We start from the raw sequence: 15,134 nt of genomic DNA, 5'->3' as shown, positions 1-15,134 counted from the left end.
GAAGGCCAAGGCAAATAAAACAGAAGGAAGGAGAGGAACAGTGATAGGAGCTGAAATTAGAAAATGTAATGACCAGGCATAGAATAGAATATGTGAGGTTAAAAGGGCAATGGTTAGGAAATGCTTCAGTGGTCCAGGTGACAGATGCTTGGGGCCTGACTAAGGGGGTGGCATTGGAGATGGGAAATGCGGCATCCTACGTACTGTTAAGGCAGAGCCACAGGGCTTGCTGGTGGATTGGATGTGAGCTGTAAGGGAAAGAGCATTATCAGTGATGACCCCAACAGTTTGACCTGAGCAACTGGGTTCTTGGAGAAGCCATTTACTGAAATGTGGAGAGAACTGTAGACGGAGCGGCTTGGGAATGTGGGCAATCAGAGTTGACCTGGATGTGTTACATCTGTGACGCTTTATGACACCCAGTGAAGCTGTTACATAGGCATCTAAATGAACAAGTCTGGAGTCCAGGGGAAAGGTCGGGGCTGGAGATAAAATTTGGGAGTTGTTACCACATAGCAGCATCATGATGGACAATCCTAGTGAATGAAGGTCATCCAACATTTGGAGGTTAAGGACAGGAGGAGGAGGACCTACAGCGTTGACAGGGTTGTCAATAACCATGTGAAGGATGACAGTCAGAACACAACACATGGCATAAGAAGAACACAATATAATGTAATGGGAAAATACATTGCTGTTTTTAATAACTCTTAATGGGGGTAAGAATGCGGAGAAACTGGAAATACCACACACTCCTAGAGGAGGTGTCATTTTGGAACAAGCGGTTTGGAACTAAAACTGTTAACCTAGTAATTCCACTTCCAGAAATAATGAGTCACTTATCTTTTTATTTGTCTAATGTTTATTGAGACTTCTTCATCCCAAGTACTGTTCTAATACTGAGAATATAGCAGCAAAATATATACATATATACATAAGTGTATAATACATATGCATATATATTTTATCACATACACACCCATATCTGCCCTCATGGTCCTCATATTCGAATGAGGATTTTATTACGGTGTCCTTTGAAAGAGTTATAATTGAAAACAATTAAATGTTTAAATGAGAGATTGGTTAAATAAGTTACCTGTGTGTTCATGCAATGCAATATTATATAACCTCTAAAATATGTAGAGGAAATATAAGAGCACATATTTGTAAGCTATTGTGCAGTAAATAATGATATTAAAAACAGGATATGTAATACGGATGCATTTATATATTATATGATATGTGTATGCATGAGCACACACATGCCAGGACAAGTCACTGAGATGTTGGTTTTGTGGAGTTTTTTGTTGCTGTTGCTGCTGTAGGAATAAGTGACAGATATGATTTCTTCCCCATCCTAATATGCCTTTGTGTTCTGAGTCTGAGTTCCATAGCTTAAGTTGTCTCTCAGGGATTTGGAAAATCAAAACATAAAGGTGAGTATATGGGCCCAAAGAAGGAGGCTGGTGTAAGGGTGGGGCTACATCAGAGGAATCTAAGTTCATGACTGAAATGTGGGATTTCCAAGTCTAGTACATAGGGCTCTTCCAGATGTACGTGATTTAGAGAAATAAAAATTAATGCTTCTCACAGAAAAAAAAAATTTTCATACCTATGTACATACATACATATCTTAGAATTATAATTTTAGAATTATATTTTGGTCAATAAAGAATGAGAGAAAGAAACAGAAACAGTTGAAACTCCTCTACTAGAATGACAAGAGTGGTTAGTTTAGCATGGTGATATTATGATGGATTGATTGTTATTTTCTTCCATTTGTTCACATTTTCTCTACAATGAGCATTTGTAATTTTGCAATGGACTTCAAGTACAATGAGAACCCAGAAGAAAAAGGCATCACATGGTTAAGATCATCAGGAAAGGCTCTTTGGAGAATATGGGATTTGACTATCAGAGTCCGATAGGTGGAAATGGGGATGGGATGGATAATGCAGGGGTAGGTGAGACATTCACAGATGCAGTGGGTCACAGGGGCATGTTGAGGACATCACAAAAATTTTGTGTGGAACACGGATCCTGCATATGGCCCATGCACAGCCTATTTCTAACATTCAAGGGAGTTGCCTATGTATAGGATGGTGGAGAAAAACACGTAAAAATTATTCCCTTATTACCCTCCCTACATCTCTCAGAGTCTCACTTCCACATGGCTTCCTCCAAGGTCATCAAATCATGCAGTAATCATGTCCAACTGTTTCTTTAACAACCACTACACTTATTTGAGATATAAGTAAAATCATCTAAAATTTAAAATGCCAATGCCCTGCATACGTGGAGATGTTGATTTAGTATTTCTAAGATGGGCCCCATTGTTCTGTCTTGTTTTAACTGCTCAAGCAGTTCTCATTTACATGGGGATTTGACAACACATGGTCCAACCTCATTAGAGATTCAGCCTAAATTCATAACTAAAATTTCTTTAAAAAACATCATCAGGGGAAAATGGATTGAACCTCAGTGCAGGGTTATAGCTTCAGATTTGGCAATAGACCATGTTGTGCAATGTCCATCTTCCTGGCTATCTTTAATTTTCATGTTTCACTCAAACTGCTGCTCCCTAAGAGTCCTTGACTCTAATGTATGTATTTTAGGTTCTCTATAACATTGATGGCATGTTGGAATCTCCTACAGTGCTTTATAAGAATACCAAATTCCTATGTCATTTTTTCAACCCTCTGAATCAAGACCTATGGGCATGTAGTCTAGCAGCTTGGTTTTGTTTTAAAGCTACACCAGAGATTTGTATACAGCCAGCCCAATACTGGCCTACTAGCCATAGTATTCACCAGCTTCTACCTTGGGCTGCAAACAGAGGCTGGCAAACTTGGGTTCTTCTGGATCTGAGTCATTCTGACTTCTTCCTTCCTGAACGCTGAGCACTTCTAATTTGACCTCCACCTGCCCCTCCATGACCTTAACTTTCTGCACCAGGCTCACCCACCTAAGTACTCTCCAGGTTCCCATTCCCATGGAGAACGTAGCCCTTAAGTTTTCACTCCTCCATAAACAAGGTATCTTTGTATAACTCAATGAGAGGAATACAGCTATTGCACCTTAAGCACTAAAATGTCTGCTGATTGGTTAATGAAAAATGTGGCTACATAAAAACACCTAGGTAACATATATGATTGTCTAACCACTAAGCTATACACCTGCAAGCAATACAAAATAAAATTGAAAGTAACATCAGCTTTCAAGTACCACAGCTCCGAAAGATGATGAAAAAATAACAACTTGAGAGGAATTTGAAGACTCCAAAATGATATATGTAAGCATAGTGGCCCAGAGGGAGGAAACTGTCAGCCAGTCAAATACTATGACATCTCTGGCAAGGAGTAGCATCAGGGCTTATGTTAGTTCCTTCCGACTGTTGCATCACTAACCCAACAGGAATATCATCTGAATGAGAGCTATCATTACTCCAAGGACAGGTCAAGGAGACTTAAAATTATCCTGAACCAAAATGCAACCTTTGGCAGTTTAAATTCCTCCCAAATAATTGAAGAGGGAACATGTGTGGGATGGAACTCAATCGGTGGGATGGGACCATACCCTATTCTCACACTGTGCCAGACATGTCTCTTACACCCACTTCCCCAGTAAAGGTCATGTGTTTTTCAAGGTAAAGTGTCACATTTACTACAGTGTCTATCTATTTCTTAACTATCTGATGTTTAATAATGTACTATTCTTTTCCTTAGGTTACTCTCTTTTTTTTCTGTATCACTGACAATATTTTTGAGTGTTATGCTCTCACTTCCATTTTTCTGGAGGCTCTAGGGGAAAATCTGTTTCCTTTTCCAGATTCTAGAAACCACCTGCATCCCTTGGCTTGTGGCCCCTTCCTTGCGTCACTCTGACCTCTGCTTCTGTCATCATATCTCCTCTCACTCTAACTCTCCTGCCTCCCTCTTTCCCTTACAAGAACTTTTGTGATTACAATGGGCCCACACAGGACAATCTCCCCATCTCAAGACCCTTAACTTAATTATACCTAAAGAATCCATTTTGCCATATAAAGTAACATATAGGTTTCAGGGATTGGGATATGTACAATTTGGGGTGCCATTACTCTGTCTACCACTCAGAGTATATCCTCCAAATTCAATACAAATAAGCAAAAATCAATAATAAAAATCCTATATGTGGTACCTTGATTGTGATGATAGTTCCACAAGTATGTGCACATGTTCAAACTTATCTAATTATATACAGGGTAGAGCAAAAGTAGGTTTACAATTATGAGTACATGAAACACAGAGTTTATTCTTGCATTATTTATTCGTTATTGTATTATTTTCCATATGAACAACTGTAAACCTACTTTTGCCCCACGCTGTGCATTAAATTTGTATAGTATTTGTATATTAACTATGCTTCAATGAAACTGTTAGAAAAATACTATATTTGGAAAATAAGACCTACTTCTAAGTAAGGAACAGAACAAGGATGAAAGCACAATGGAAATTAGAAAATATTTTAAGCTAAGTGATGATTAAAATTGAGCATAGCAACTTATAGGATGCAGCTAAAGCTTTGCCTTGAAACAGATTTGTAGCTTTAAAAATATGTATTACAAAAGATGATGAAAATCACTCAAGCAGGTATCCCATGAAATTAAGGGAAAATAGCAAATTAAACAGAATGTAGTAAGAAATAAATGAAAAATGTGCATAAACTAAAAAAAAAATCTATAATGTCAAGAGTTTTTTAAAGACTAATAAAATTGATATATATCTAGTGAGACTAATTTTAAAAGTATGCAAGTGGGAGATATAATTACAGATCCTGCTGCTGTTAATATAATCAGATTATTATGTTCAGATTTATGCCAATAAATTTGAAAAATATATAACAAATTTCTTTTGTCAACACAGTTTAACAAAACACAGCTTTAAACATGGACAGGTAAGCAAAGATACTAAGAAAATTCTATCAAACTAAATCCATCTATTTATACACATCTATGTATGTGTATGTACATATGTATATAATACTATGTGACCAATGAGTTTATCCCTGCAATGAAAAGTTGGTTTAACAGCCAAAAAGCAATGTTGCCTGCCTGGCCAGCATGGCTCAGTGGTTGAGCATCAACCTATGAACCAGGAGGTCACAGTTTGATTCCCGACGAGGGCACATGCCAGGGCTGAGGGCTCTATCCCCAGTAGGGGGTGTGCAGGAGGCAGCTGGTCAATGACTCTCTCATCACTGATGTTTCTCTCTCTCCCTCTCCCTTTCTCTCTCTGAAATCAATAAAAACATTAAAAAATATATTTATCACATCTGCAAAGTCCCTTTTGCCCATAAGGTAATGAGGACTTGGGCTTCTTCGGGGGGGTGGGGGGGTGGAGAAGACATTATTCTGCCTATCACAACTAATAGTGAAAGGAAACTCTTTAATCTTATATTCACACCAAGTATTAAATTTAGTATTGATCTATTAACAGCTTTTACTTTGCAACCAGGAATACCACAGGAAGTCCTCTATAGTTACTTGTGTTGAACATTGTACTGGAGGTTCTAAGTGATTTAGTAAGTCAAGAAAATGTATAAAAGTATAAAAGTAAAGCCCTAGCCGGTTTGGCTCAGTGGTTAGAGCACTGGCCTGTGGACTGAAGGGTCTTGGGTTTGATTCTGGTCAAGGGCACGTACCTCGGTTGCAGGCTCAAACCCCGGCCCCAGTCAGGGGCACAGGGGGGAAGCAACCAATCAATGTGTCTCTTTCACATCAATGTTTCTCTCTCTCCCTCTCTCCGCCTTCCACACTCTCTCTGGAAAGCAATGGGAAAAAATATCCTCAGGTGAGAATAAAATTACTAAGTGTTTGCAAGATTTCTGGACACCTGGTCTGTTTACAAAACCAATTATATTTCTATATACCACTAACAAACTATTAGTTATGACTTTTTAAGCCATACCATATACACTGTCATAAAATATCAAGTAGTGTAAGTGGCAGAGCAATTTAGAAAGATACTTTCAGAACCAGAAGCATACACCTGGACTTTAATTCTCAGCCGTGCCTATGGCAACACTCATATGGAACTCCCAGAACTCTGATTTTTCACATTCACACCAGAGATCTTCCTGGTCTGCCATCTGTCATGCAAAGAACAGGAACAAGTTCCACATAATGTCATACATCGAAGTTTAAGGAATCGATTTAATTGTTTAAAGAAAAATATCACTGGTGGAGGGGATTGATGAGAGGAAGAAAGGGGACATCTGTAATACTTTCAATATTAAAGAAAATTTTTTTTAAAATACAAAAAAATAAGTATGCTTGTAGTATGTCTTTTATTTACTCATTTTGTGCCTCTCCATTAGAGTTTGGAGGTGCCTTCCTGGGCCTTGTCTTCACCAGTAGGCAGTGGAATAGTTAAAAGTTCAGGCTCTAGAGCCAAACTGTCCAAATTCTGGCTCCATCTAAAGCTGTATTGGCCGTAAAGTTAATGGCATGAGCCTCAGGGCTCCTCACTGACAGCCCCTTCCAAAGTCCTGCATCTATATTTCATATTTGAAAGTTTGTATTCTATCCCTGAAAGAGGTCCCCAGTAAAACAAAAATGTCAGATTCCACAAAACCTGGATCCGAAGTTGGCTCCACCCATTACTGGCTATGTGACCTGGGCTCAATATATTTACCTGCTATGTGCCTCTGTTTCCCCATTCATAAAATCGGATAAAACTGGCAACCTACTTCCAGTGGGCTGTTTTGAAGATTCTGTTAATCCGTGTAAGATCTTTAGCACGGTGTCATGCATGTATATGTGCTCTATGTGTGTTGGCTTGTATAACTCACTTTTTGGGTTATTCCTTACCTTCCTTTCTCATGAGCCCTGTCAGACCTGGGATCGCCTTTGTGTTCATGAATTTAGCCTATGCACGTTTCTCCTTTCCCTTAAATCCCTTCCCCTTCGCACCAGTGCATTCTTTTCCAAGAGCCTCCTGGGTTATTTACACTCTGATTTTTATCAACCTCTGTTTGGTTTCTTAAACCTAGTAGTCTTAATCATTATTTAAAGGACATCACAATTTTGGTTATATTTTTTCCTAGGCTCCATCTGCTAGATCGGTTTTCTGAACGATAACATGAGGAAGAAGATGTCATTATCCTCAAACTTTTGTCATAAATAACATTCTGAAAGCATTTCTACATACCATCCACAGGGCTGTGATAGCTACTTCAGTCCTATCTTGCCTCTGAAATATTTATCTTTCCAGATATATTTAGTCCCATGAATACCGACGCCTCTGCGTGAACTGTGAAACAGAGTTGGGACACATGGATTTTTGCCTGGTGGTTTTGCCTAGTTCCTGGTGTGAAGCTAAACCCAGTGTAAATGTATAAGAAACATGCAGCTGCAAGGTTCACCTGATACTGTTCATCTCCAGGCAGATCTCCTGTGCAGTTTGGGTAGCAGTTGAGGGAACTATGTCGCATTGATTTATTGGCTTATTGGCCTTCAAACCACATCACTTTCTAGAATAAATATCCATTGCTGTTTAAATCAAAATTATTTAACCAATGTCTGCAAACATTTAAATAAGGCCAACATATCCAAGAGTCCTATAATCAAACATATGATGGAATGAAAAACAAAAATTATGATCATTCATACTAGCCCTTATTCCATGACATTTTCCATGACATCCTTGACCAATATATGACCATCACTTAAATAATAATAATTTCTAAACTAAAAGAGAGGTAAATACCATCATGTAGTGCCTCTCAAAATTATGTTCAATAGACAATAATCTGTCTTCTATCCCAGGACTTCACCACCTATTGAAGTGTCACTGAGACATTCTGAGACTTCAGCACAACATGCCCAGGTGGCACCTCATCTCCAGTCCCCATCTGACCTTCCCACCTGCCCATCTGAAATGGCTCTCATATCATGGGTTTAGAAGCTCAATTCACTCCAAGGTTTCAAATATGCTTTCAACCAATATGAGCTCCAATCTTTTTGACATTTATTGTCCCTTACCGAACACCAGCTGCATTAGGTTTCTCAGAAGAGAAACAGAACCAATGGGAATTGACTCACATAATAGTGAAGAGTGGAAAGTTTGAAATCTAAAAGCATTCTGGAGGCAGAATTCCCTCTTCCCCTCGGTCTTTTCTCTTAAGGGTTCCAACTGATTGGATGAGGCCTGCCAACATTATGGAGAGTAATCAGCTTTGCTCAATGTCTATTGATTTAAAAATACCTTTAGAGTGACATCTAGACTGATGTTTTACCAAAAACTAGGTACTATGGTCTAGCAAGGTTGACACACAGAATTAACTACCACACTGGCCATGACCTGCATAGTAACTAAGATTTGTCATATACATTGAAGGTTCTGAATATTGCAGTTCCTGCTGGCCGATAGGAAAAGAGCCCCTTTACCTTCAATAGATCCTCTCAACCCACTGTCATCTGCCCCTTGGGGAGCACTGCTTCATTGGGAGTAGGTACTCAAGGATGGGACATACCTGCAAAGGGAGTTCAACCCAGCAAAGAGTCTTTCCTGGATTTTCCCATGTCAAGGCTTCCGAGATTCTTTCACCTCTCTGCGTCATTAATCTCAGCTAGCATGTCCCTCTGATGGAAATCATTCAAGTAAGTAAACAAAAGCGCAGACGTAAAGAAAATTACAGCGAGGGCGACTATTTATAGAGGAGGACCATTGTGACTAGGGTGAGGTGAAATGAAAGCATTGTTCTTGTGTACAAGGAACAGAAACAAAGAAGAAAACAAATGCTCGCAATAATAGTTGAATTTCTAAGTGAGGAATGACATGAATGGTGTCAAGTTCAAAGGAATGAGAAGGGAAGTGTGGGAGTAGGATAAGTGGCAGAGCAATTTAGAAAGATGCTTCCAGAAACCAGAAGCATACACCTGGACTTTAACTCTGAATCGTGCCAATGGCAACATGCATATGTAACTCCTAGATCTCTGATTTTTCACATCCATGCCAGAGAGGACCTTCCTGGCCTGCCATCTGTTGTGCAAAGAATAGTAACAAAATCCACAATGTCATATTTCAAAGGTTAAGGAATTGATTTAGTTGACGAAAGAGAAATATCACAATGCCAGTGTCAGAAAAACTGATGAGCCTCCTTCCCACCCCAGGGAGAGGAATCCCAGGGTCAGAGCAATCTTCTGGACACAGTTTGGTTCTGTTCTAATGGAGGGAAACCTTCCCAGTGTGGGTCTTACTATGTGCCTTGTGCTGTGAGACAAGTGTAAGAAAGTGGTCCTGCCAATAGTGAAATAAGCAGAATATTTAGTGTCAGGAAGTCTGATTTGGGGATGCCAGCTATTTACAGGTACAGTCTAGAGTCAAAATATTGCTCTGTGCTGGGGACTTTGGGTAGCTGGGGATCTTGAGCACCTGTAGAACGTTGCCGTTTGAAGTTAAGAAGGACTTGACAATCACAAACATCTCCGTGTCACCCAGCGCTGTGGCCTCGGTTCTCCAACTCCAGTTTTCCCCCTCATGGTTGGTTGTGGCCCTTAGGGAAGCCCTGGTCACCCTAGCTCCCTAACAAATGTGGTTAACGTCTCCTCTTGAACTTAGTATAAGGGGATCAAGCAAATGTGTCCTAGAGCTGTGATCTGAAATCTGCTACCATAGCTGGGTTCTCTTGTCCCCAGAGACTAGGGGAGGAAGGACTGAAGCTAAGACTACATACAGCTGGACAGACAGGCATGTAATGATGAGAGACACGAAAGCTAGGGAGGAGCTGTGTGTCTTCTGAGGTCCTGGCCATTCTGAGAAACTCTGGTACTGAGAAAATGAGGCAGGCTCACCTACCTTCTCTCCCAGGCTCTAACACTGTAGTGAATGTTGACTTTCTCCACAGAAAACAAAACACTAGCTCAACAAGGAAAGATCAAGAATGAAAAGCATAACAGGGTGATTGGTCACATGGGTCTGCGTGGCAGCTCTCCCATTCCTTTGATCTGCATATAAAAAGAGCGTGCTGGACACCTCAACCCTACTTCTCCAGGACATCAGATTCTGTCTCTTCCAACATGCACTCTCTCCAGCTCCTACTCAGGGCCAGCCATGCCGCCCTGCTCCTGGTTCTCTGCCTGCAGCTGGGGACCAACAAAGCTCAGGAAGACACGTGAGCCAAGCCTTTCTCCTTCTCACAGAAATCAATCTTTTGGGGAGAGGGTTTGTCTCCTATCCTGGGAATCTACATATCCCTTCCTGAAAACTTTTTCAACTTCCCAGAAATCTAATCCCAGGAGCTCTCATGAACCCATGCCAATTCCCACCTCTCTCCTCTGAGGAGCCCCATTAATTCTCTGCAATTTCCACTGGGTGCTTCTAAGTTGCCCATGGAAATAAGGCTCCCAGTGCACATGCCGGCTGTCATTAACAGTCTTTCTCTAAGGCTCTGTCCTATACGCTGTCCATAGTCTACACCTTTGTTAGATTTCTGCTCAGTTAACTTCACCTCCTAGAAGAGAGGGTTGAGCAGGTCTGTGAGTTCCAATAATAGCTTTGGGCACCTTTGGCAAGACTCACTGAATGTTCAGAGGCCCTGGGCACTGATCCTTGGCCCCACCGCCCAAGCTTGAGCTTGCCCAGAGGTTTGGGAATTCTTCCTATTCGGAAGCCTGAAGACGAATGTGAGGACCACTTGCCCACCCCCCCCCCCCCCACTGGGACCTGGGAACACGCATTTGGAAGCCAACTCACTGAGGGCACACGTTTGAAGGAAGCAGGAAATCCGGGCCACGCAAAACAAAGCAGGAAATGGGGTGATTTGGGGGAAGAAGCAGGGGCACTCACCAAATCTAGGGATTTTTCCCAGCAGGAAAAGGGGTTGGGATGCAGGGTTTCTGGATTGTGGTCCTGGTTGTACCCTCTGTGGGATGACCAGATGCCAAGTCTTGGAGGAAGCCTTCCAGGGTTTTGACAAGCTGATATAATGGACATCGTTGGGTGTCCAGGAAACCCTGGGTGGGGACAGGTTCAGACACAGATGTCTCTCCACTTAGCCCCGAGGGTCAGTTAGTTGTTGATAAGCTGTGCTAACTAGGGTGACCTGCCATCCCAATTTGCCCACAAATTTCTTGGTTTTAGCACTGAAAGTCCTTTACCCCAGGAAACCCCTCACTGTCAGGCAAAACTGGGGTGATTAATCACCCTAGCTGTGCTGGTCCTCCTATCAATCTTAAACTTATTTACAAAGGGGAGGAATTTTGAAGAAACTGAGGGCCGCATGTCCCTTCCCTATGCACTGAGCACTAGAGCAGCTGGCACAGGAAATGGAATCTCCCCAGAATCTGATGCTTTCCCTAGGAAAACGGGGCTGGGAAGCCCTGAAGGCCAAGAAACTGAATTCCCTCCAGTCTCACCCAACCCTGGGGAGTTTTGGCAGGAGTTTCTGGGAAAGAGAAAGTACCTCTGTTGGTCCTGGACCCAGTCCTCACTGGCTGAAGCGGACATCTGACTATTCTCTTTGTCTCCGTGTCCTTTCCCCCATCAGACTGTGATGTGTGGCCTGAGTGTAAGGTGGAATCTATTGTCCCAAATATGGCCAGGGGTCCAAATCCCCTACAGAGCTAAGTGCTAATACAAATCCTAGGCCCCACCAAGAAGCAGAGGAGGAAGATCTTTAAGAATGGTTTCACCTCCAGTAGGTTGAAATGTTTATGATTCTGTTGATAGGAAATTTAATACTAAGGATGACACGGGTCCTCCTAGTCAGTGGACAATCAGCAGAACCTATAGAATTTCATTAGGAAATGACATGACATTGTACTTTTATTGTTTTTATTGTTTTTGTATTTTATTATTTTATTTTATTATTTTATTTTATTTTATATTTTATTTTATTATTTTTTATTTTATTTCTTTTATTTATTTTATATTTTATTTTATTTATTTTATTTTATTATTTTATTTTATTTTATTTTTGGTCAATGGAACGAAAGAAGCTACTCAATTTCAAATAAAGTGTCCAGGGTGCTTTATTAAGCAAATGAGTACAAAATAACCAAACTAGCCAAAAAATCAAAACTTCCCAGGGAATTCTGGCCCCTCCACCCTGCTCGCTGTGCCCTCTCTCTTGTGCATTGATCTCTGCTCTCTACCTGCTTCTGTCTTCCCAAAACCAGGCGACAGTTGGTCAAAATGAATTTTCAGATGCCTCCCAAAACAGTGGCAAATGAAGAGACCACTGTGAAGCTCAGAGTTGAAACAGAATTGAGAGAGTGCATGGTGGTAAGTAGCGGCCCCGGGCGGGAGTAAAGTAAAGAAAAACCCAACTCCTTAATTAAGTAAAATGCATTGGATGGCACAGGAAAACTACCAGATTAAAGGGCAGTGATAAAATTATTAAAAATCAGCTTGTGATACAGTAATGCATATGTTTCTTTAGCCAGACATTAGCCGCATTTACAACAGAAGAGTTAAATTTTAGTTTATAAAGATTACCTATGTGACGGCTGTGGTTGCTTAGCCTGATTAAGCGTCTTCAACTTTGCACTGGTCCTTGACAACACATCACACGTACAGTGCTAGACATCCGACGGGTCCCGAGTTTTTGCTTTAATTATACGAGGTGTTGAAAATTCTGAATTATGAAGATATATTGTTGTAAATGTAATAAAAAGACAAACAGCTCAAGGTTGGGCTTCTCTAAAGAAATGCCAGGATCTCCAGTGTATTTTTTTTTTTAATATGTTTTTATTGATTTCAGAGAGTGGAAGGGAGAGGGAGGGAGAGAGAAACATCAATGATGAGAGTCATTGATCGGCTGCCTCCTGCACGCCCCCTACTAGGTATCGAGCCCAGAACCAGGGCATGTGCCCAGGCCGGGAATCGAACCGTGATCTCCTGGTTCATAGGTTTATCCTCAACCGCTGAGGCACGCTGGTCAGGCTGAAGTATTTTTGAGTAAAATGGAAACAGGGAGAACAACTGAACTCACTGTTTGGGGCTAATAGGCTATTTGGTGCACACCTATTTGGGGCAGGTCTCAGGAATCAGCCAGCCAGCCCCAGCCCCATGACCACACAGCCCAGTGACGCCACCCCAGCCCCCGTGTTCAGGGTAGCGATGAGGGCACTCACTATTTCGAGATATATAAATCTGTAATGTAGCACGAACGAATCTATGTTTCTCCTGGTGATAAAATCACTCTCTGCTAATGCCACTGGGGGACACTGATGACCTTCAGAGCAGAAGGCATGCTCAATTTCAAGGTGAGCTTAGGAAGATAAAGGTACTTGAGTTCACAGACTCATTGAATTCTATTCACAGACCCTTTGGGTCTATAGGCCCCGGGATTAACCCCCTGTGCTGAACATGAACTAGAACATTAGCCCGACTGCTGAAACTCACACATGCAGTGCTCTGGGATCTTAAGCACGCTCAAGTTAACAAAGAGAAAAGAAAGTTTACCTTCAAGATTTCACTGGCTCACCTGACAGCCAGGTTGGGTGGGTCGCTGTCCTCTCTCACACTTGAGGAAAGCAAAGGTAAGAGACATCACTGTCACTACTGAAGGCACAGAGTTTGAGAGGAGCACAGCGGGGACTTGGTCACAGCTCTAGCAACAAGGCCTGACTTCGGCTTCCACACCCAAGCAGCCAGGCTGCGGTCACAGGCCAATTCCTGTTGCCCTGGCTGCGAACCAAAGCCAGCTTCCCCCCTAGACGAGTGCTGCGCACGCTGAGTGCCCCTGGCCCTATGGACTCACTCACCTCGGCCCTCCCCAGCCATGCACACACATGCTAACGCCTGAACCTGAGGATATGAGGACAGAAAACCTTCTGACCTCGACTTCAGCTCCTGAAATGATGCTACAAAACTGGACTTCCCATCTCATGCCTCTCCCCACCTCCATCCCTGAGCTTTGCTCACTAAAGCCACCCTCTCCCCTTCCTTAACCCCCGCTTGTCTTCCTCTCCCTGTCCTACTCCCCACCCCAACACTGGGTCACCTTTCTCCACCTCCTCCGCCCCAGATGAAAACTTACTTGAAAAGCAGCAGACCAATGGAAGGGCCTTTTAACTATAAATACACCGCCTGCCTGTGTGACGATTATCCAAGAACCTTCTTCTGGGACTTTGCGGTCAACAGTAAGTAAAGGAGTCACCCAAGAGAAGAACCGCCCCCCAGGGAGGAGGAACCATAGAGAAGCGTGGCTCCAGATCTGGTGGAGAACTGGGGCAGAAGGATGGAGGGGGAGAGGAGAGAAAGGGCAGACTAGATGGAGACCATGCCCAGGTTCAACAGATGAGGGATTGTGTGAGAAAAGCTAATAAGGGAGATATACTTGCAAATGACTTGGGGAAACTGAGTCCCAGCGGGGAGGTGCCTGCTACTGGTGGAAAAGTTAGGCCCCTGGGGGTGAGAGTGTTAAGAGATGACCGTTGTCCTTGTGCCTTTCAGATACTGTAAGAATTGCAGCAGTGGTTGACATCGTCCGTGAATTAAATATCTGCCCCAACGATATGGCAGTGGTACCCATCAAAGCAAACCGTTTCAGCATCATGAAGACCCTAACTGTAATCTGATCCTACTGGAACCGTTGTCTCACTGTCCCCCACCCCACCCCACCCCACCCCACCCCAAGGTGGCTTCCTCTAAGGGAACTTGGCTGGGGGGAGAGGGCGTTGTGGTCTGTCAAATAAACTTCTCCCAGGCTTCTGTGTTCTGTTGTGTCTTCCCGCCAAAATCTCTCCTGGAGGAGCCTTGGAGCCCCCAGAATTTCTAGAACTTCTTTCCTTCAAAGAAGCTTTGCTGAAGAGAGCTTAGAGGTTCTCACTGCCCATGAAAAGGGAGACAGAAATGGAGAGGAGCTGAGCCATTCTCACAGAGGGAGAGTGGTGGTCTCCTAAAATGCAGCAACCGAGGGGCAGAAACTGGACCAATGTCCAAACCTCTCTGCTCCTTGGCCTTCTACATCCCACCATCCCTCCAGGGGCCCCTTCAGATCCCAGGAAATGGGAGTCAGCTGCGTACAGTAGCCAGGGGCAGAGTCTGTATTTGATTCTTTTTTTTTTTAAATATATTTTTATTGATTTCAGAGAGAGGAAGGGAGAGGGAGAGAGAGAGAGATAGGAGCATCATTGATGAGAGAGTCAC

General features: G+C 42.5%; 1 protein-coding gene across 1 annotated transcript; it reads left to right on the top strand.

The window, feature by feature from the left end:
- Nucleotides 1–10,057: 10,057 nt before the first annotated feature.
- On the top strand, nt 10,058–14,563 carry PIP (prolactin induced protein). Its single transcript, XM_087821368.1, has 5 exons — nt 10,058–10,152; nt 11,601–11,606; nt 12,158–12,263; nt 14,011–14,125; nt 14,439–14,563. Exons 1-5 carry the CDS (start codon nt 10,058–10,060, stop codon nt 14,561–14,563), a joined length of 447 nt encoding a protein of 148 aa, XP_087677494.1.
- The last annotated feature ends 571 nt before the right edge of the window (nt 14,564–15,134 follow it).

The sequence above is a fragment of the Miniopterus natalensis genome, chromosome 10 (genome assembly GCF_054644295.1).
Source record: "Miniopterus natalensis isolate mMinNat1 chromosome 10, mMinNat1.hap1, whole genome shotgun sequence".
Classification (NCBI taxonomy): domain Eukaryota; kingdom Metazoa; phylum Chordata; class Mammalia; order Chiroptera; family Miniopteridae; genus Miniopterus; species Miniopterus natalensis.
Note: the sequence above shows the minus strand (reverse complement) of the source record. Positions and strands in the feature narration are given on the sequence as shown.

Bases quoted from the DNA above. Each gene is read 5' to 3' on its own strand.
- PIP (XM_087821368.1), top strand. From the start codon at position 10,058: ATGCACTCTCTCCAGCTCCTACTCAGGGCCAGCCATGCCGCCCTGCTC. The intron at 12,264-14,010 runs GTAAGTAGCGGC...CCTCCGCCCCAG, and splicing joins AATTGAGAGAGTGCATGGTG to ATGAAAACTTACTTGAAAAG. The intron at 14,126-14,438 runs GTAAGTAAAGGA...TGTGCCTTTCAG, and splicing joins CTGGGACTTTGCGGTCAACA to ATACTGTAAGAATTGCAGCA.